General features: G+C 41.8%; 1 protein-coding gene across 5 annotated transcripts in view; it reads right to left on the bottom strand.

The window, feature by feature from the left end:
• Positions 1-22369, bottom strand: part of Wasf3 (WASP family member 3) — a 124203-nt gene that overhangs the window by 34365 nt on the left and 67469 nt on the right. For all 5 annotated transcript variants that reach the window (XM_063232543.1, XM_063232544.1, XM_063232542.1 and 2 more), the window contains one exon: positions 11225-11371. In XM_063232543.1, the coding sequence (XP_063088613.1) occupies positions 11225-11357 (133 nt within the window). In that variant the 5' untranslated portion in view covers positions 11358-11371. Of the gene's footprint in view, positions 1-11224; positions 11372-22369 lie in introns of those variants that run through there.

The following is a 22369-nucleotide window of genomic DNA, read 5'->3' as shown; positions in this document are numbered from 1 at the left end:
AAGGGAAAAGAAGGGAGAAGGAGAAGAAAAGAAAGAAAAAATGGAAATGCTTTTATAAATGAGAAAGGAAAGAGGAGCTGAAGGGAGTGGAAGAGAGTGGGGGAAAAAGGAGATAGAAAAGAAGCAGTAATTCTATGTACAGGTATAAACTCCCCATGATGAATGTAATCATTATGTATTTCTAAAATGTACCAATAAGATAATTTAAAATGAAAACTAGCACAGCATATGGTACAGGAACAATAACAGAAATTATTGATATGTCTGGGTTTAATTGTGTCACCTCAGTATTTTGTTTTTCACTTCTTTGTTTCTTGTTCCTCCCTTCCTGCCTTCTGTTAGGTGAATCCAAAACTTATTTTAAGATTTCATTTTATTTCTTCTTTGTGGTGTTCTTCATGGTTATTAATATCACATGCATCCTTAACTCATCACAATCTACCTCAAACAATACAGCATTTTTAAAACAGTGTTAAATAAACTACTGTGACTGTTTACTCCCCTCCCCTTTCTATGCATACAACCCTTGCTCACATAGGTTACTGTCTTATTTTTCTCATTGCTGAGACAAAATACCCAACACCCAGAGTTAAAGGATTAAGTTAAAGATTTACTTGGCTCAGAATCTGTAGAGGCTGCAGTTCATACTTGGTTCCAAGGCAGGCAGTTCACCACTCACAGTCAGCAGAAGACCGCAAAAGCAAGCAAACAAGCAAGCGATCTTAACAGCATCTCTCTGCTGCTCACACCTTAACCAGGCTACTCAAAGCAGCTAACACTCACATCCCCAACCCTAGAAGCAGCCCCTGCACCACCCACTAGAGCTCCAGGCACTGCTGAAAAAGCCCCCTATGACCCCACGAGGCTTTGGGAGGACATCTAAAACAACAGTTATCAGCCCACAATCAATTTTCAGTAATAAACAGTCAGCAGTCTTACACAAGTAACAAACATAATGTAATGACATTTATATTTCCCCCATATTTACTCTTTGGATATATTTTATTCCTTTATAAGGCAAGCCACATGGGCGACAAGGTTTTCAATTCGTTCAGATTTGGGCTTCCCTTCCCCACCTTCTCTCTCTCCCCACTGCAGGAGTACTGGGGATTGAACCCAGGGCCTACATTCCCAGTCCTTTTTTATTTTTAATTGTGAGACACAGTTTTGCTAAGTAGCTAAACTGCCTGAGCCAGCCTCAAACTTGCATTTAACTTGATAGGAAGTATAACGTGTATCTTGAGGAGTATTACACATAATCATCACTTTTTTTAATCCCTAAGAAAAAAAGACTTCTTTTATCATTTACATAATTATGCCAAATGTGAAAATTAATGGAAAAATATTTTTTAAAAATACAGTATACATTTAAAGTGAAGAGTCAGAACTTGGGCTCACTTCTGGGAACTATCTTTACTCATTATGAGGAAGTGTGATGATTCTTTCAAGTCTTTGAAAAGTTGCCAGAAGCACCAATCATGTAGATAATGATTTTGTGCAAGAATTTATGTGCCTCCATCAAAAAGAAACAACTTATCTGTCGAAAAGTAATATAATGGTTCCGTAATCATGGTATAACAATATGAAAATCTCCAGTTATTAAAAATGTCTCAAGAAAAGTCTCAGAAGAATCAACAAAAATGTTTAAAATTAGTATCAGCTACAAAAGCGTTTGTATAATGAGATGCTTTTATAAATACATAAAGCATTTTCAGTAATTTTCTCTGATAAATAGAATTTTATAATTTTTTCCTTCGTGTATTTTTGTATTAAAATTTTTGTATCACCTTATTAGTACCATCAACTACAACCTGAAGCATTGTGTGTGAGGGGTACTAAATTTCCAGCAACTTTCTTTGTGATAACCCAGGACAACTGCTAAGAGAAGCAGGAAAACAGCTATTGTCCCAAGAACAAAAAAAGTAAAAACCAAACTATGAAGTATTTAAAAAACACTCTGTGTCATCCTTGGTACAAATATCCTATGCTCCCATCTTCTTTTTAAGCAAACTGTACTAAAATAACATTACAATATCTAAGTTTGACTGCAAGAAGCTATAATTTTAATTGAGCAAACAGCTAACAGTAACAAGAGCACACAGATTATTAATAAAAGAAAAATGATGAAAAAGCAATCTCAATTTAATGTTGAGGTACCAATTTGTCATATGAAAAAGTGATACTCCCTAGTCATAAACCAAGTGACACACTATTAACTAAAACTCTTAGAGCAATTGGTTTCCTACTCACTGCCATTCCCTTGATCATATTACAAGTTGGTAATACTAAAAAAAAAAAAAAAAAAAAAAACCCTGAACATAAAGACTGATTTTTATTTTATTGCATAAAGCTCTGAAAACCTGTGATCCACTGCCTTAAACTATAAAACTGATCAAGTTAACAAATTTGCTCATTCATTTCTACAAATGTTCCTATATTCCACACCAACAATCTGTATATTCTTGTTGAAAAGATTTCAGCTTCCTCAAAAGCCTGTTAAAGACCTAATTCTGGCAAAATTACTGGCCCTTGAAGTCTTGTGTCTGATTTGAATGTAACAAGAGCCTGACAAAAGGTGAAAACCCACAGAGTGGTCAAAAGTGCAGTTACAGGGATTTTAGAGGTCTGCTCAGTATCTGAGATCACATTCTTTTCTTGCTTTGAAAAACTCACTTAAATTCTTATGACGCTAAAACTGTCGTCATAAACGTGATGAGAATCAGAATGACATCATGAATGAGGGCCTCAACAGTTAGATGTTCTTTTTAGAAAAGTCTAGAAAATTCCTTCTGGAGTCCTGGTTTGCTTTGCCTTTCTACAGCTACCAAAGTATGTTACACTGGGTCACCAGATGCAGTGTCTGGGGCACGTCTCTGCCCTCACAGGTATGACCAATCCAGCATCAAGACAAATCGTTAAGGATCCACTAAAAAGCCCTCTCCTCACCACGATGGCAGATGCAGGCAAAGTCTCCACCTCTCTCTGTATCACTTGCAGGAATTCCAGGTAACTGCATCACTCTTTCTAATTCACACTTGAAAATGAGTCTCTTTTGTAGGAGCGGAATGTCCTGGGCATGTGGGAGGGTAGGTAGGGAAGTGGAGCAGGCTAGGATGGGCCAGCCTCCATAGAATGACAGGATAACAGCCAGGTATCCCACAAATGGAAACAGCACTGTCTGACTTTATCACAGGCATGAATATTAAAAAAAAAACTTATACTATGACAGATTCTTGCATTCCTAATATCTAAGTGATTATGAAATATGAATGTTACAAAAGTGTTGTTTAAATTCCTATTCTTCCTAACAAATTTAGACCACAAAAATATTGTCTATAACTTTCCTCACCTCCTTTAATTATTAATACCTATGAGAAATCCACAAAACTAAAGACTTACCCATGCAGATATCATTTATTACTACTAGTGTTATCTTGTACCAGGCCATAGTAACTTCATGTCTGTGCCCTAGTTTGTAACTATGCTGCTATGCTTTCTCTTAGCTTCAATCCTCTTCCCAACTTGGGCTTATGAGTGGTGTTCATGGTTTGTCTGGCTAACAGTGAGTCCCATAATGAGCTAGCAAATTCCTTGTGGGTTTTAATTTAAATGCCCTGAAAAGATCTGAATGACCAGATCGCCTGTTCTATCTAGGCACACAAGTGTCTCATTTCATGGGTGACATCTCTGATGCACACTCCAATCACCACCTCTGAAGTGAATCCCAGCATCTTATCTTAATGCTCAAGTGATTCTGACACAAAGGCAGGTGTGACAGCCACTGAGGGAGTCCAACTAGGGCTCAGTGTCCTACAGGCAGATGCCCTGTGCAGGCCTAATCCTGAGGCTGCAGATAACTATGTGGTGCCCAACACAGCACATGACAGAGTGGTATATGAGTTACCTATTGCTTCTGTATCAAATTAACACAAACACAGTACTGTACTTAAAACAGCAAAACTTATTTTATGGTTCTGGAGATCTAAAGCCTGAAATATAGTTCACTACATAAAAATCAAGATACTGGCAGAGCTGTGTTTGTGATTGTGGGGGGCAGAAGGAGGGTGGCCACCTTCGACCTCCCTCTGACATATTTAAAGGACTTCTGTGATCACATGGGACCCAATCAGATAATCCAGGGCAATCTCTTCCTCTTAAAGTCAAGTGCTTAACATACGTCCCTCTTGCAGGTACCAGAGCGTATCTACAGGTTCCCAGCGGAAAGGCATGGACACATCTGGAGAACTATATTCTGCTCACTAGAAGGGCCATATGCAACAAAACACCCTGGGCAGCAGACTACTCACAAGCGATTACGACCAAGCAACCTCATGACCACAAATAATACAGCTATTTGCTGAACATTACAGTGTGAGATACAGATTGATGATTAAAATTTTTAAGTTTTATGTTGGTTTTCATCACTTGCAAAACAGTCACAAAACAAGTCACAAAAACAAGAGACTAAAGCATTCCTTCTAAAGTATAAAAATACATTTTTATCCATTAGTAATTTATAAGGAACCTTCCCCCTTCCTGTAATTAAATGAATTTAAATATTTTATTAATAAGTAGTATCAAGAATCAGGTATAATTAGCTTAAATTCCAGAAGAAATGTTTTAAAATATATTTTAAGTAATTTTCAATTTACTTTCTCCTTAGCCAATGATTATAGATCTATTAAAATATATTAGTAACAATGCAACAAAATTATCTTAAAGAAGTAGTCACCTACAGTGTTTCTTCTTCAAAATATGTGAATGTATATGAGTTTCTAAAAAAAAATCTTTGCATGCTTGAGGCTACTGGCATGTGCAATTTCATGGAGGATTTTCTAGTTATTAAGAGTTTCAGAAAAATTTAAGTGTGAAAACCTGTCACCAGAAATGCCACCTAAACTAAACAGAAAAGGAGTGGGAAGAAGCGAGAAAACAGGATCACGACACACTGGTAAATGCTCAAAGTTAGGCAAAAATAGTGCAACTTCAAAAAGCTTGGAAGGAAAATGCATTTGCATGTACATAGAATATTCCTTGGGTATTTAATAGTAACATTCAAAATTAGAATAACAAAGTCTTTGTTATGCTTGTACGTGCCATCAATATAAGCACACAGATAGAAGGTGTGTGTAACAATTAGTTAATCTGTTGTATTGGTCAGCTTTCTTGCTATTGAGACAAAATGAACATACACAACTTAAAGGAGGAAGTGGTAACAATGTGCTCATGTACGTTTCAGAGGCTTCAGGCCACTGCTGGCTTGGTGTTCACTTTATGGCGGCCGAGCCGGAGCACCAGGGAAGTGACTAGTGACCACCTCCCTCAAGGGGCCCTGCCCTCCTAACTGCACATTCAGCCATGGAAATCACCGTGTTAGTCCAGTGATGAGTACTGGCATCCTCCTGATCTACTTATGTGTCCAGGAGTCTCCCAAACCACATAAATTGACAATTAAGATTAACCGGCACAAACTGAACCCTTGTCAACTTGATACCTAGTCGCATCTTAAACCAAACTTAATCTTCAAATAAATACATTAACAAGGTCAGAACTGTACCTACTATACTCCAGAAGTACAATAATTCTTTCCCCAAAGTCTCCACAGTTCCGGACTGCCCCAAGTCCAAAGTCTAAAGCCCAACTAATTAATCCTATGACAGATACAACAGCACATGGTAAATGCTTCCATTCCAAAAGGGGAGAATAAGGATGTAGGAAAAAAACTGAGCAAAGCAACACCGAAACCCAGCAGGGCAAACATTAAGTTCTGTAGGACCCCATGTGACACTGAGGGCGCCCGGAGGTAAAATGTGAGTTCTAGAGGGTTTGGGCAGCCCAACCTTATGGGTCTCACTGGTTGTAACCCACATAGCTTCTCTCTCTCTCTTTTTTTTTTTTTTTAATTTTTTATTTTAAGGAGGGTAAGATTAAACAAAACAAAACAGAACAAAACAGATCATAAGGGAAAAAGTTTTAAAAAACAGATTTCAAAGCAAGTCCACTGGAGATCTTCACTGTCTATCTTATTGTCTCTAGTTTTCTTCCAAATAGCTGTCCCTATCTTCACACACATTGAATACATACTGAACATTATAGAACTAATCAAATCATTACAGGATGATGAAGGCTTTTTAGGTCTTCAAGACCTGACATTGGGGAAGTCAATAATGACTGCTATAATGTCTCTCATTCTCTTCATAGTAACTGTCCTTATCTCTACGTATGCTGAAATTGAACATAAGAGACTAGACTAATATCACTCTGAACAGTGAATAATAGTATTATTAGATTTTATATCATAATGCTACAGAATTAACATTGGGTTTCTTAGTGTCTCTTCTTCTTCAGAGTATTTGTTCATTACATCGTGCATTATATAATCTGTTCCTGTAAACAGTTTAGAAATTCTCCCCATGTGTGAATCTCTACATACATATCTATCCTTTCTATATTATAGGGAAAAACAGATCATAGTAAGACAACAAAACAAATTCCTAGAAAAACATGAAATGAAAAAGACACATAAGACCACAATATTAGGTGATCTACAGTAGTTACTATGCTTTCTCTTATTTTCAATAGAATTGTCTACATCATCAGAGATAATATAATTGAACATAGCATTACATAGCTATTTTAATAAAAACACAACTTTGGAGACATTGTAGGACTTTGAAAGCAGTCCTATTGGAATGGGTATCTTTTACATCTTGTCATCTTCAGAGTAGCTGCCTCTACTCTTAAGACTTGATACTATCAAGCATACCAAATTCAAGTAAAAACAGTCAAGGCAAAACAGCGGTCTAACATGGGCAGCTTCAAAAAAGATCAGTCATAGTAAGACAATATAAGTAATACTGGGTTTTCAGTTTAAGTTAATAGGAAATTAAGGATAGTTAACGTGGTATAACCTGCTATTTTTGGGATAGCTGTCTGTGCTCTCAAATCTAATGAGTAGACAGACAGAAACAAAATAAAATCAAACTAAACAGAGCGGTAAGACTACTGTGACTTTTAAATCCTGATACACTACTAACAATGTCCTCTGCCTTCCTTTTTTAGGCAATTTCTCACCTTTCCCCTTCTCAGGATGTTTTGTATATTTTGGGGCTCTCTAGCTCCTTTAGCTTTTAGATTAGGGAGTCAACCCGTTATCTGAGTGTTGCTGAACCTTTTTACTCCTGAGCTTGATCATGAGCTGTACTCCTTTACTTACTAAAGCCACAAGGTTTTCCCTCCTTCCTGTGCTGTGTAGTTCTACACTGCACAAAAGTGTCATAACTTTCCAATCCATCTGCAGTTACTGGATGAGTTTTCCCTATTTCTCTCTGGTTCCCTGTCACATAGAGCATCGTTTTCTCATCTTTGTCTTTCAGTTTATTAACCCTCTTTCAGGTTGAGCATATTTCCTATTCAGAGCATCTCGATGGTTCCTGCCTCCTAACCTACTCTGCCTGTGTTTCTTCTTGTTAGTGTATCTACCTATGTTAAAAATTATAGCCCACCTTCTCTGCCTCATCTCTGCTATTCTACTTTTCCGCTCTTATTTGTCCACTTTAATACTTCATTCCACTGTCTGCCCTGTTCATTGAGGCCTCTCTGCCACTGTTGCTGGAATCCTGGTATTTTTTTTTCTCTCTCTCTATGGAATGTCCATGAGTATTTTTTGTAGGGTTGGATTGGTGGCCATGAACTCCCACAGTTCCTCCTTGTCTTGGAAATATCTTATTTCTCCATTAATTTTGAGAGAGAATTTTTCTGGATATATCAATCTGGGTTGGAGGTTATTTTCTTTCAGGGCTTGGACTATTTCCCACCAGGCTCTTCAGGATTTGAGAGTTTGTGTTGATAATTCTGTCATTATTTTGATAATTTTTCCATTGTAGGTACTTTGCTTCTTTTCTCTGGCTGCTTTTAATATTCTGTTCTTGTAGTGGATTTCTGGGATCCTGATTATCATATGTCTGAGTGTAGTTCTGTTTTGGTTGTAGGTGGCTGGGGTTCTGTAAGCCTCATTTATCTGGATATCATTTCTTTTTCCTATGCTTGGGAAGTTTTCCTTAATTATTTCTGTGAATAGTCTTTGTAATTCATGTGTGGTTACTCCTGCTTCTTCGCTCAGGTTTTTTATTCTTAAGTTATAAATCCTCTTTTCATCTTCTAGCCTTTGAATTGTTTCTTCCTGGTTCCTCATTATTTTTTCTTTCACAATCACACATTATAAATCTCTCTTCAAGTTTCACAAGGCTAACTTTAGTTTCTGTCAAGGCATTTTGCCAACTTTCAATGGAGTTTTTAGTTTCCTGATAATCTCTTTTGGATCTGTTTCATGTATTCTAGGTTTTGTTTATATTCATCATCAAAGGTTTCTCTTCCATTTCTTGGTTCTTCCGTTCTTCCATCTGTGTTTTCTTGGGAAGGGCTCAGCATTTCTTTAATTAATCTTTTTTTTTTTTTTTTGAGATGGGGTCTTGCTATGCAGTTCAGGCTGGCCTTGAGCTCACTTTGTAGCCCAGGCTGGTCTCAAACTCCCAACGATCCTCCCACTTCAGCCTCCCGAGTGCCAGGATTACAGGCGCCCGGCTTTTAATCAATCTTCTTATATTTTGCCTCACTTGGATTAGAATTTCAGTTTTAAGTTCATCCTTGAGGTCACGAAGGTATTTCTTTATATCTGCTGATGTTGTGGCTAATATTGCATGATTGCTGCACTGGCTCTCTTCTGTTTTTACCTCTCCTGGGCTTATTTTCCCAGGGTCAGTGGCTGGAGGTTTTTTTTTTACTTCTATCTCTTGTCATGTTTCTGGTGTCTTTCAGACAGATGTGTTGTGGAGGTCCCTGGCTCTCTCTGTATTGCCTATGGTCTTTCTGAAGTGTGCTGGCTGGGGTTTTGCTGCCCTCTCCAATTTGCTGTTATCTGAGATGCACACAGGGACAATGCAGGCTAACCTCTAGACTCTAAGCCAGTCAACCCGCAAGTGCCTTCAGCAACTTAGGCTGTGGTGGACATGACAGAGTCGGGACATTTTCGTCCCTGGCTACTGGGTCCCGGCCAGGGGTGTGGCTCAGCCCAGGCTGATCCCACCACTCCTGACTGGACCAGGAACGGCTGACTGATGCCACTGCAGTGCCAGGCTCTGCCCCACTCCAAGATGTCCTCCAGCCAGTGACACCCCCCATGGGACCCAATCTCCAGCACTCACCAGGAATCAATGTAGTTCTCCACCTTGGCTCCACTCCACGCTGTGCTGCATCCTCCTGCCAAGGGCCTGGACTCACCAACTCCTGTTATCGGCAGCCATGGCTTCAGCATGCTAACTGGTCTCAGGGAGTGTGCAGGGCTCCAGCCCTCCACTTGTGTTTTTCTTTCCTCTTCCTATTTTTCTTTTCACTTCAGTTTCCTCCTGGGTTCATGAGAGTCCCTCTCCATTCATCTGGCCCTCTCCATGTTGTCAAATTCCAGCGTCTGAGCTGTTTTTCCAGAGAGGCTCTCTACCTAGCGACCTAGCAAGCCGCCATCTTCTCTAATCTCCACACATGGCTTCTCTGTTACAGGCTGGCTCCACTTCCACCTACACCTTTCTGCAGCATAGGCTCTCACATTTCTGATATCGCCCACTTCCTGGGGTCTCCACTGTGCCACAGCTTTTATTCCCACAGCTTTCACGTCCCTCAGAGGCACATTACCTGGCCTCCAGGCCTCTCTGTGAACCTGGGCCGAAGCTGCCACGACTCTATAGCTCTTGTAATCTGTATGCAGAGAACAACAGCATCAGGTGGACGATGCGAAGTCTGCCACCAATGAGAGCAGTGACCAGGCCCCAGTGGACGCCGGCTATAGGGCCTGGACAGCTGAGCACAGTGACATAAATTTCAGGGGGCCTTCTACAGCAGAGGACTCGGGTATGTCTCTTCTTACATTTACACCCTTGAGCTTGCAATCAGTGGGGCTGTGCTGATTCCAAGAGCTCCATGTGGCCTTTTATTTCTTGTCCTGATGTGAAGTACTGAGATTCTTTTTAATGATACTAATCTCTTCAACACCTACACCTCCCTTGGTCCCAACTTTACATGTTTCTTTTAGGGGCTAAAATGCATGCATTTCAAATCTTCTTGCTCTGCTCTTTGCTCCCATTCTCAACATAAATACGGCTAAAAGCAGCCTTGCCACACCTGAGCACTGAACTGACTTGACATTTCCTTTGCCACAGCAATGAGTCTGCCTCCTTTAAATCCAGCCTCACACACAGTCTTAGGACCCAGGAAAGCACACACAGAATGTTTCCCTAGAATTCAACACCACGGCCTTGATTCAGTCTTCGTTCCCACCCGAAACCCAGGAGCCCAGGTCTTACTCTCACACTCCTGTCAGCACTGCGAGCCCCAAGCAGAATCACGTATCCTGCTCTGCTCCCAGCACCGCAGGCTTCCTCCAGCTTGATTCGCTATAAATTTCTCCCAACTATTCCCACAGATCGGTTAGTTCCAAAAGCTACTGAACCACATGGTCAGGTACAGGCACACCAATGACCTGCTTTGGGCACTTGCATTCTGTACTGGTTGGGTTTCCTGTCATTGGGGGAAAAGGCATGACCTACCACATACAGATGAAAAGGAGAGCCATGCGCAGCCCAAAGGCACCACCCCAAACCACTGCCTCCAAACAGCACGTGTGACCATGAGAACATTGGCTGACTTCAGTACAGGAGCCAGTGCCAGCATTTTAACCTTTAGTTGGTAAAAAATCGGCAAACCTTAATGCTTTTTAGCTTTATGCTATGATTTATTTGTGAATCAACAAATAGTTACTGAGCAACTACTATGTATCAGATATATTACAGGTTTACCTAGTTTTCAATCTATTATATCTGTAAGAAAATAATTTGTATTGTTTTTTTAACAAAACAATTGATGAATTTTTTTTTTTTAAAATACTACCAGTTACCTTCAGTTTGAAAAGCTTTAAAAAAATTAACACTACTTTAAATTTACATACATGGTCTTATCTGTTAACTCCTGATTCGGTAATTTCAGCATTACATTTTCACTAAGCACCACAAACCCTGAATGCTGCAGAAGTTAGCTACAGCCTTGGAAATGTAGAGGGAGAAAAGTTCTTTCCTATTAAGCTGAAATCACGTAACCGCTGAAATCCATTCAGGAAGATGAAGTTAAAATGTCATCACTAACCAGAATAAGATAAATAACTACAAAGATGACTTACTGAGACTGCTGAGCTGGCGAATGATGGCAGAAAGAGTCCCATTGGTCACACACTCCAGCTCGCTGCTGATCCCTTCGGGCAGAGCGCCCCGGCACAAGTGCCGGGGTTCTATATTCCTCTTCACCAAAGGCATGGCTGGCTCACAATCTAGAAGTGAAAGGTATTTTTTAAAACATCATATTGACATTTTAACAATCCAGAGTTTTAGTTTCCTTGAAGATCAACTCTTCCCCAGGAGTTTTCGTCATCCTATCATTTTATATGACACAATCAGCTAAAATGCAAAAAAGTTTCATTATTCCAATGAATTGCATAGCTTTCAGATGTACAACCAGTATAATCCTTTTAAAGAAAAAAGAAAGAATTAAAGAAAAAATTCAATAAAATTTTCTAGCTAAGCTCAAGAGAAGGAATACATGCATTTTTACCTCCTTTATCACTTACTAAAATGATGGCAGAAAGAAAAGGTTCAAAGTCCATAAGGACAACTACATTTTGATGCTGAACATCCTCTAATGACCCACTAGTTAAAGCTTTATGCCCGCCACACTGCTGTTGGGAAAGAGTAGAACCTTTAAAAGGCAGAGCCTGATAGGAGATGCTGAGGTCACTGGGGAGCTACTCTAAGGGGATTTGGAGGTTCTAGCCCCTCCTGGTGACAAAGGGAGTGGTCTTCTCTACCATGTGCTCCTGCTATGATGTTCTGTCGCATCAAAGACCCAGAGCATAGGGCCAACCAACCAAGGAGTACAATCTCCAAATGGGGAGCCAAATTAAACCTTTTTTTGTAAGCTGATTATTTCAAGGATTTTTTTTTTATAGTGACGAGAAGCAGACTAACCTAAATACAAAAAGCAGGATGTAGAAACAGCTACAAAACTTTAGAATGTAACCAGTTTATGAGACAGAAAAGGCCACACTCCAATTACACATGGTAAGTACTGCAGTCAGGGTCTGCAAGGAGAATAAGACAATATAGGACACACAATCTGCAGTGTTATTTATAATGGTCATCCAAGGAGTCAAATACAAAGGAAGTGCAGGAAATCTGTCCACAACACTAAAGACCTAGAGAATCCAGTCAGGAGCCTGGATCCCACATTAGTGTCCTGCAAAGTTTAGCCGAAGGCCTAGAGCCCATGACAAGGCCTCTCACGAGTCCAACTGGAGGTCTAGAGCTCGTGACAATGACTCACGCAAGTCTGTTTTACAGATCTGCACTAGGAAGGCCCAAAGGTCAACAGTGCAAGCTAGAAAGTCTCTGTCAGCAGGGTGAAGGATTTGTGCCAGTAGGATGAGGGTTCTGCACACTCGAAATAAGGACCCAGAACTCCCCTGAGAAGTACTACAGCCATTCTCAGAGGTCCTGAGACCTCTGACAATGAGAACAGCTGAGTCCACATCAGCAAGCCAGTGTGACAAGTCTTCTCCTGGAGACTGAACAGCACGCATCTTCCCTTCCAAGAGCCAGAAAGCCAGGTTCAAAGTAAGGACCACGTTCAAAGTAAGCTCCCCCAAAGTGAATCACAGTAATTCTCAGGGACAGGGTCCCGAGTTCCTCTGATAACAACAACTGAGTTCATAATAGAGCAGCCAGCATGATAAGCTCCTCCAGGAGAGCCAACAGCTCCTAATGAACCAACAGTTCCAAATAACAAACAGCTCCAAATAATGACACTCATTGAGGAGAACCCACAGTGCTTCTCTTCCTCTCCAGGTCTCCTTTTTATGCTGGCAACCATCCTCAGGTGGACCATCTACATTGTGGGTACCATACTGATTCAGTTCAGCTGGTGTTTTACAGTTACCACCAGTTTTTAATCCACCTCAGCTCCAGAAAGCACACCCCCCTGTCCCCCCAACACACACACTCTCCCAACCAGAGGCTCAGGAATAGGAAGAAACAGACATCTCTGAAACAAGAATGGAACAAAAGGAAAACAGGAGCAACGGCTTTTAAAATTCACTTAAGAATCCCTTCTCCAGCCTGGGCCTCCCCTCCCCCGCTCACCTAGCATGCTTTATTTTATAATTAAGGGAGATCAAAGAATCTGCATCTGGGGCACTAAACAGCCTAGTGGAGGGGAAGGAAATGCACTGAAAACACAGGCATTAAACCCATAACTGTACAGACTGCCTTTACTCCTCTACCCAGAGACTAGAACTTTTTCCTGGGAAATGATTAAAAAGACTTAGGAATACTGACACTGGGGAGGGGACGTGGGAGGAGCCTCTCTACAGAAACTGCCACCCCATTCATCCTACAGTAACACCTGTCAATGATCCCAAGCACACAATATGTAAGCAGCTTTTAATGCCTTGAATTTAAGTAAGAAGAGATATCGTGCCAGGAAGGACTTTCCCAATATCACAGTATTCCTTTTCCTCTCTCTCCTCAAAAAGTATTATAAATTGAAATTAAATCAAATAACAACTTTCTGTTTAAGGAGGTTTACAGAGTTTCAAACCTACTACTCACACAGCAAACCCACTCCTGGTACAACCCAGAAAATGTGATTGATAAGCTTACCCCACTGCCAAACCTGCAGGAAGAGAAACATAGAAAAGTCCAATACCTGGAGGCCCTTTTCTGGCAGTAAACCAGCCCCCAAAAGGCAGTTTGAAATCGCTGTTGTGTGGATAAATGATATCCTGTTTGTAGTTTCCTTTTGGTTGCCTGAGGCGTAACAATCGCACCCAGTGTCATCACTGAATGTGAGGTACACTGCACTTAGGGAAGATGGGAAGCACTGAAGTCTCTGCTTTTCTTCTTCCTTTCTCGCTAACCTTTGGTGCACTCGCCCACAAGTGACTTACTGAGGACCTGTGACATGCCCAGCAGTGTGCCAAGGTGACAACGACGCAAAGGTAGGTGAAGATGGCCAGGGCTGCTCCCACACTGGACCTGTACGAGGAAGAGGGACAGCACACAGGCCGCCACGCGCCCACTGTGCCTGGTCCTCCTGTAAGGCCTGCGTCTCTGAAACTCTGTGGGAGGAGGTGCTGACCCACCTCAGGTGACATAGGCCATGCTCCCACAGATGTGAGTGTTAAACTGAATCTAGGAGTGAACAACAGCTGGCTCACAAGAGGGCTCTGGCACAGTGGATGCGGCAACTGAAACGGAGGATGAAACGGAGGACTGAAACGGGTACCAAGGAAAGGTTCTAGCGGATCCCCATGTTTATCTGCTATTGCTGCCTGACACCCACGACAGCGGTGTTCCACACACTGGCCACATCTCCCACGCACACACGCACACTGGAAAGTGCCTTGTGGCACCTGGCTGCACCCTCCGTGCCTGCACCTTCCGTGCCTGCACCTGCCGAGCTTCAGCCCCCACCTTCTGTAACAGGACAACGGCACCTCCCACTGGGAAGGGAGGAAGAACCTGCCTCTCTCCCTTGGAAAGAGAACTCTTTCCTTTGTTTTTTCCCCAGAATGAGAATTTAATCAGCTACTGTATCTACAAATCACTTACAGCAGGGCCTGAGGCAGAGTAACACTCGGACAGGACACTGAATGACGGTGGTGGTCATAGTATACTGATTGCTACTACACTAACTGCTCTGATTATAGTAAGGAGGGTCTGTGGTTAAGGGTAAAAACCCGAGAAACAGGAAATATCACATAAAACTCATTAAAGAAAGAGGTAAACAGCCTAGGAAGGAAGGCTAAAACATGAAAACTCTGAATACCAAGTTCTCTAAGCAAAAGTGAGAAATTTTATTTTGGGCTATCACTTTCTAAGAACATCATTCAGAGTGACAGGGTGGCAACTTACTACACTAAGCTCCCCCTTACCAACATTCCGGCTGCAAACTCTCCTAGGTGTGCTGAGTGAGACTCACTTTGTCAGATACAAGTGAGTCTGCCTTATAAGTGTTCTCCTGGAACAGAACCTGTTTGTAAATTTGGGACTTACTGTAAGATAAACTAGAAAAATAGAATTCCTTATAAAAGAAATAAAGAAAATTAGTAAGCTTTAAGAAAAAAGTGTAGAAAAGAAAAGCACTGAAAACTGGTCACCGGGAACCATTTCATGAGAATTTGTAAGGAAATCAAGCAACAACAACAAAGTAAATCTACAAAGCAGCACAGAGGAACCAACAGGAGAAGCAGGTGAGTGCCAAGAGCTCTACTAACCCCACCATGACACAAGCCTGAACCTTAACAGTTTGCTTCGAGGGTGACCCCGAGCATCTATCACCTAATTTTTCAAAAGAAGTCTTCCAGAGCTCAGGATCAGCATACTCAGGAGCCCTTAGCTTTACTCACCAAGATAGAATACCTGGAGCAGCACCTGAAAGGAGGAAAGGCTGATGTGGGCTCATGATTTCACAGAGCACGTGTTGAGGCAAAGCATCATGGCGGAAGAACTTGGCAGGGAACACTGCTCAGCTGAGGGTGGCTGGGGGTAAGGGCAGAGGGAGAGGAGGGGCTGCGGTCTCCCTACACCTTCAGTGGTGACCTCAAGGACCTAGCGTCCTCCGGCCTGTCCCTGTACCTCCTCCTAGCACCATGGACTGGGGTGCAGGTCTTCAAAACCTGGGCTTTAGGGGCTGGGAATTTAGCTCAGCGGCAAAAGAGCCTGCCTTGCAAGCAGGCAGTCGTGAGTTTGATCCCTGGTACCGATAAAAATGAAAAAAGACAAAAAAAAAAAAAAAAAACCCTGGGCTTTGGATTTTGAAGATTTAAACCAGAGCAGGAGCAAGATGCTGGCTACATGCACCACAGCCTCCTCTTCTGCATTCCGTATTTACTTAGGATTAGACACCTGCTCTCTTCTCCTATTTTCAGACCTCTAATATGCAAGAATCGTGTGAGCACGGGAACTCCCAGGCGCTACTCATTTATTTGGGCTACAACTGTTCAAATACACAGACCTCTAATCTCTCGAAACTGATGGCATAACGATGTGTCTACAACATATCCAGATGAGTTAAATACTTTCTCATTTTTTCCGGAGCTGAGTGGCTCTCAAATAGCAAATACATTTGCCACTTCAGTACATCTAGGGGCTTGCTCAGGCTGTCTCCCACCTAAGAATGTCTGTTCCTGTCATTCATCTCTACAAGTCTGCATGTCATATTGCTGCACCTCAAACCTGCCAAAGTGCCAAAGAACCTTCAGTTCTGCACTTGAGACACCCCTTCTGAGTCTCGGTGGATGCTTGGCCAAACACTACGGTAGCACTGGAAGCTCCCAGTGACACACCTGCAGAGTGCTTTGAGTGCTGACCTTGGCACTGCCATGTTACTAGGGACATGAGACAGTTTACTGCTTACAGATGTACTAACAAATGTCTTTCATTTTCTTTTCTTAAATACTGTGATATGTAGGCCCTGCTGGCTGTGGAAGGCTACCCTTCCTAACTCCTAGACACAATAAGAATTGAGTAAGCTGTTCAAATGCAGACCAACCAATCTAAGACTATAGCCCGTCACTTCCTTTCTGTGTTGTCACACTAGCCACCTGCTCTAACTGCCACGTGGAAGGGCACAAACAAGAGCACAGGGAAATGAAACTGGAAATCAATGGCAAAAGAAACCACAAAAACTGTATAAACACAAAAACGAGATGGAAATACAGAAGAAATGGACAGATTCCCGGATACATATGAATTACCAAAACTGAATCAAGAAAACATAAAAATTCTTAATAAACCAATACTCAAAAGAAATAGAAGATATAATTAAAAACCTATCAACAAAAGTCTTTGTCTCAACCTTATAAAAGCTATCTACGACAAACCAACACCTAACATCATACTAACTGGACAAAACTTTCAATCTAAAAAGCAAGATCAAGACAAGGATCTCCACTATCATCACTTCTATTCAACATAGTTCTGAAAACATTAGCCAGAGCAATTAGACAAGAGAAAGAAAGGAAAGAAATGAGCGAGGAAGAAGTTAAATTATCTTATTTGCGAATGACACAACAGACCCCAAAAACTCTACCAAAAGATTTCTGCATTTAATAGCCAAATTCAGCAGTGTAGCTGGATACAAAGTGAACACTCAAAACTTAATAGCATTCCTCGTTGCCCTCTTGGTAAGACCCCTGGCACTGGCCAGGAGGAGAACCAGTGGCTACCTGAGACCCGGCCATGTTGGGACTTAGGGGGCCGCACAAGAAGGCAATTTGTCCGCCGTGTTGGTAAGCACCCCTGGCACTAGCCAGGAGGAGAACCAGTCAGCTGTTCCTACGAGCCTACCAGCACGCAGGCTAAGAATCAAACATTCCCCCTACCCCCCAGTCAGTAACTGGGGGCAGAGGTCCGAGCATCTCTTGGGAGGATGACCATATGCAATACAGCAAATAAGGGGGATTTCCTTCTATGTTCTGTGTGAAGGCAAAGGTTATTTTCACTGTTATGTTTTGTGATGACTGTTATGCTCTATTCAATATTCTCCTTCAATTGGTTTTACAATGGTCTGTTATTGGTTTGATTTCGCTATACCTAATTGACTGGACAACTATTGTAAAGATAATGAGATATACTATAGTACCTATTACTATTGTCCCAGTATCCTGCTTTGAAGTTCTGTACCAATGTCACTACATTGTCTCAATTGGCTTTTTTTCTCTTGCTCTGTTGTATTTTTACTACATTGTAAATAAAATTTTAAAAAAGTTAACAGCGTTCCTGCACACAAACAACAAACTCCCTGGGAGAGAAAACTGGAAACAATACCTTTCACATAGGATCCAAAATATGAAACACCTAGAAATCAATCTAGCAAAGGAAGTACAAGACATTTACATAGAAGATTACAACACTTTGAAAAAGAAAAGTGCACAGAATATCAGAAAATGGAAAGGTATCTCTTGACTTTGGGGAGGAAGAATCAACACTGTAAAAACAGACATACTCTCAAAATGTTACACAGGTTTAATACAATCATGATGAAAATATCAACAGCATATCTCACAGAATTCAACAAAACAACCCAAAAATTCATTTCAAACCAGAAGGGACCTAGAATAGCAAATGCAATTCTGGGCAACAAAGGCAAAGCAGGGGTCATCACAATCGCTGACTTGAAATTATACTACACAGCTATAGTGACTAAAATAGAATAAAACAAAACCCCTAGGTCCCGGCAAACACAAAACAAAACAACAACAAAAACCAGACTCGAGGATCAATGCAACAGATTAGAAGATGCAGGCACAACTCCAAACACTCTGAACCACCTGTCTTTGACAAAGGAGCCCAACACTTTCACGGAAAGAAGGACAGCCTCTCTAAGAAACAGTGCTGGAAAAACAGGCTTTCCATGTGCTGAAGATTAAAACTAGACCCATACCTTTCACCATGCACTAAACTAGAATCAAAATGGATCAAACATCTAAATATTCAAACAGAAACACTAACTCTACTGGAAGACAAGAACACACTCTTGAAGATGCTACTGTAGGCAAAGACTTTATCAACAAAACTGAGCATACAGAAACTATCACGGGGAGTCAACAACTGGATCTCGTCTTATTAAAAAGCTTTTGCACAGCAAGAGAAACCACCAACAGAGTGAAGAGACGATCCACAGAGTGGAAGAAATTTTTGTCAGCTGCTCCTCAGACAAAGGCCTAATATCTGGAATATATAAAGAAGTCAAAAAGTCAGACCCCCCTAAATTGAAAGGCTCAATCCAAAAATCAGGATCTGAAACAAATAGACAATTCTTAGATGAAGAACTAGAAACAGCAAATAGATATATGAAAAAAAGGTCAAAATCACTGGTCATTTGAGAGATACAACTCAAAATGATGCTGAGATTCCATCACACTTCAGAAAGAACACAATCCTGCACCTACAATCCCACCTTGGCATCTGTTCTAGACCCAGATCAATACACGTGGTCCCAGGAATGGCCTGGACAACAGGTGGTGAGATGAGGGTGTGGGACTTGGCCACACACCATTTTGCAAGGGAGGAAATGCTATGCTAACCAACAGGTGGGGCAGGGTTAGTCTCTGGCACCAGTCATGGTTCAGGTGCTGAAATCCCACTGGTGGTGACCTGGACAATGTGCAAGTGGAGGTGTGTGCCACGGCGGCTGCAACAAGGCACACTTTCAGAAGATTCAAAAGGTGAAAGGCCACACAAACAGCAGACGCAGCTAGTAACTGCGGAACTGCACTGATGCCAGCAAAGGACAACAGAGAATGAAAGCGCTAAGCAGTACTTGGTGAGCGTGGGAACCACAGAGCCTCTGGCTACAGTGGTGCTATCAGGACCTTTTGTCCTTGAAGAGCTGAAACAGAGAAGCACGGACTCAAAGATCCAACTGTGAGACTAGGGGATGTCAGCACATTCAGCCAAAGGAGGTGCCGCATGCTCATCTGGGCCCTGGTAGAGAAAAGCTGCCACCCTATAGACTAAGACTGGGTCCCTTAGGTGGATACTGAGTCCTCGCAGCCTCACTAGGATCCTCTGCACTTGCTCGTGGCTGAGCTCGAAATTCCTGCACAGGTCTCTCCCTAGCAGGCCACAGGCCCACCCTACAGGACTGCACACATCTCCTATCACACCTCATGCTGAGGATTGGGACTGGTGCCAGTATAACCGAGCCTCAGAGGCGCTGGGCGTGGTAAGAAAGAAGAAACCAATCAACATCACGCCTATTAAACAGAGTAACACATGGTGGCCTGTGTTGGTACCTTGGTGAGTCACGAAGGTCACAGGTAAACCCAACTGCAATTCAGGGTTTGGCAACGCTAGTGAACTTTTTGAGGGACCAATAGTCAGGGTCATGTTGAAATAGTCCCTCCTAAGTAAGACAAATTGCTGCACCTCATATCCCCTGCCATCAGGAGGGAAACCCCCAACAGACCAGGCTGCACTGCTACGGCTCAAACTGGGTGACAGCAGCTTCCAGCTCGCAGGTGTGACCTGAAGCAAGAGAAATCTACAAATTAGGTCTAGGCTGTGGCGAAGGCAGGCCAGCCATTTAGGCTACATGATCCGCCAGACCACAGATAGCATCTGTGGTAAGAAAAGGCGCAGTATGGAGTTGGTTACAAGCTCTGGCAAGAGAACAGAATGCATGCCCCTGGGACTCTGCCATTGCCCTAGAGTTACAGAGCCTTTGAAAAGAGCTGTTAGTGTGTTACCAGGCCCTGGTAGAAGCATGGCATACCAAGGCACCAAGCATTCAGGGTCCCCAGAGTGACCTCGGTTCAGTCAGTCCAGTTATTAATTCAAATCAGCAGCAACGCTCCATGAAATGGAGACAGGGCGTTCATATAACCAACTCAGAGCAGAACCAGAGGGTACAAATGGCTGGCATGGGCAGGAAGCCCAGACCTTCAAGTCACTCAGCAGAGATATGGTGTCTCTCACTGCCTGGTCTCGCACCTTCCAGGGCGTAACAGACAGACTCAGAGGGACCCACGCATTCAGCTAGAAGAGGAAGGAAAGGCCAAGTCCATGCTCAGAAGGGTCAGTTTTGCAAACAGACTGTGGTTCTAACAGGATGGCATTCATTATGGCCCTGGCAGCAGTGAGAGGAAACCCTTCCAAACATATGAGCTATGGGTTGTAACTAGTTTATGGCTATGTTATGTGGCCTGAGCTAAAAACACACATGGATACCTGGAAAATAAGTCACACTTTGCCTGTTAATTATGGCCAGAGGGCTGTCAGATGACAGCAAAGGAGGTCGAGATAAAGGCATCTCATAGGAATTTGAGAGTAGGAAAAGTGTAAAGACTCCTGCCTTGCAAATTAAACCTCACTGGAATTACCTTATCACACAGAAGAATCTGAACACAAAATATACACAATACCAACTTGAGTCATCAGTTACCCCCAGGAACTAACCAAATGGGTCCCCACACGTCACTACACCAGATCCACTTTACAGAAGAGATCTGGGAGTGGTCCGTGCTACGGATTGCATAAGTGACCCCAAGGCCCATGTATTAAAGACCCATCTCCCTAATTCCTGTAGCTATCTTTTTATGTTGTTCTTTATTTATTTTTATATTTGTTAAAGTTTATAATTTTATTTATAATTTGAGCCCCTCAATTCTCACAGAAGAGAAATTACTTTGCAAACCTATATGATTATAAATTGGAGAACTCAAGAAACAGATTCCTAGATAGTACATATGAATCAGCACAACTGAACCAAGTTTTAATAACCCTGAATAATTCAATAACAGGCAATGAAATTGAAGCAGTAACAGAAAACCTACCAATAAGGAAAGCCCGGGTCTGAATGAATTAACTGCTGAATTGCACAAAAACTTCAGGAAAAACCAACACCAAAAGTCCTCAAGCTGTTTAATAAAAATGAAAAAGAAGGAGGACTCCCAAAATTCCTCCCTAAAGCTATCATCACCCAGATTCCAAAACTAGACTAGGAACCAACCAAAAATAAGAACTACAGACTAACCTCTTTAATGAATACAGATGTAAAATTCCTCAACAACATACTGACAAACAGAACGCAACAAGTCATCAGAAGTATCACATCCTGATCAAGTAAGCTTCATTCCAATGATGCAAACCAGCAGCGCCCCCTGAGATGGGGATGGGGCATTCATGTAATCAACTCAGATGGTTCAATATACACAAATCAATAAATGCAATACAGTACTCACATACACGGATAAAAATCACACGATCACAACAGATGCAGAAAAAGCCTCTGACAGAATCTAACATCCTTTCATGATAAAACACTAAAGAAAATAGGTATAGAAGGGCCGTATCTCAATCTGATAAAAGCCATTTATGACAAATCTACTGCCAACATCATATTAAACTGAAATCTTGCCCTTTGAAATTGGGAATAAAACAAGGTCCATTAGCGTTACTCCCGTCCTGCACAGTACTCCATACATTAGCAAGAGCAATCAGGCAAGCTAAAAAATAAAGGGATACGTAGAGGAAAACCAAGTGAAATTATCACAGGCCAATGGTATACAGAAAACCCAAAAACATCTACCGAAAGACTCCTAGAATAACCAAATTCAGCAATATAGCAGGATACAAAATCAACACTCAAATAATCAATAGCACTCCTGTACACCAATATCAGACTCTCTGAGAAAGAGATTAGGAAAAAAATACATTCACAAAAATACCAAGAAAAAGTAAATACTGAGGAATTCATCTAAGAAACAAAA

Source organism: Cavia porcellus, unplaced genomic scaffold, assembly GCF_034190915.1.
Source record: "Cavia porcellus strain 051 isolate PalLab524CR breed Dunkin Hartley unplaced genomic scaffold, mCavPor4.1 scaffold_21, whole genome shotgun sequence".
Lineage (NCBI taxonomy): Eukaryota > Metazoa > Chordata > Mammalia > Rodentia > Caviidae > Cavia > Cavia porcellus.
This window is presented reverse-complemented; position numbering and strand designations above follow the sequence as displayed.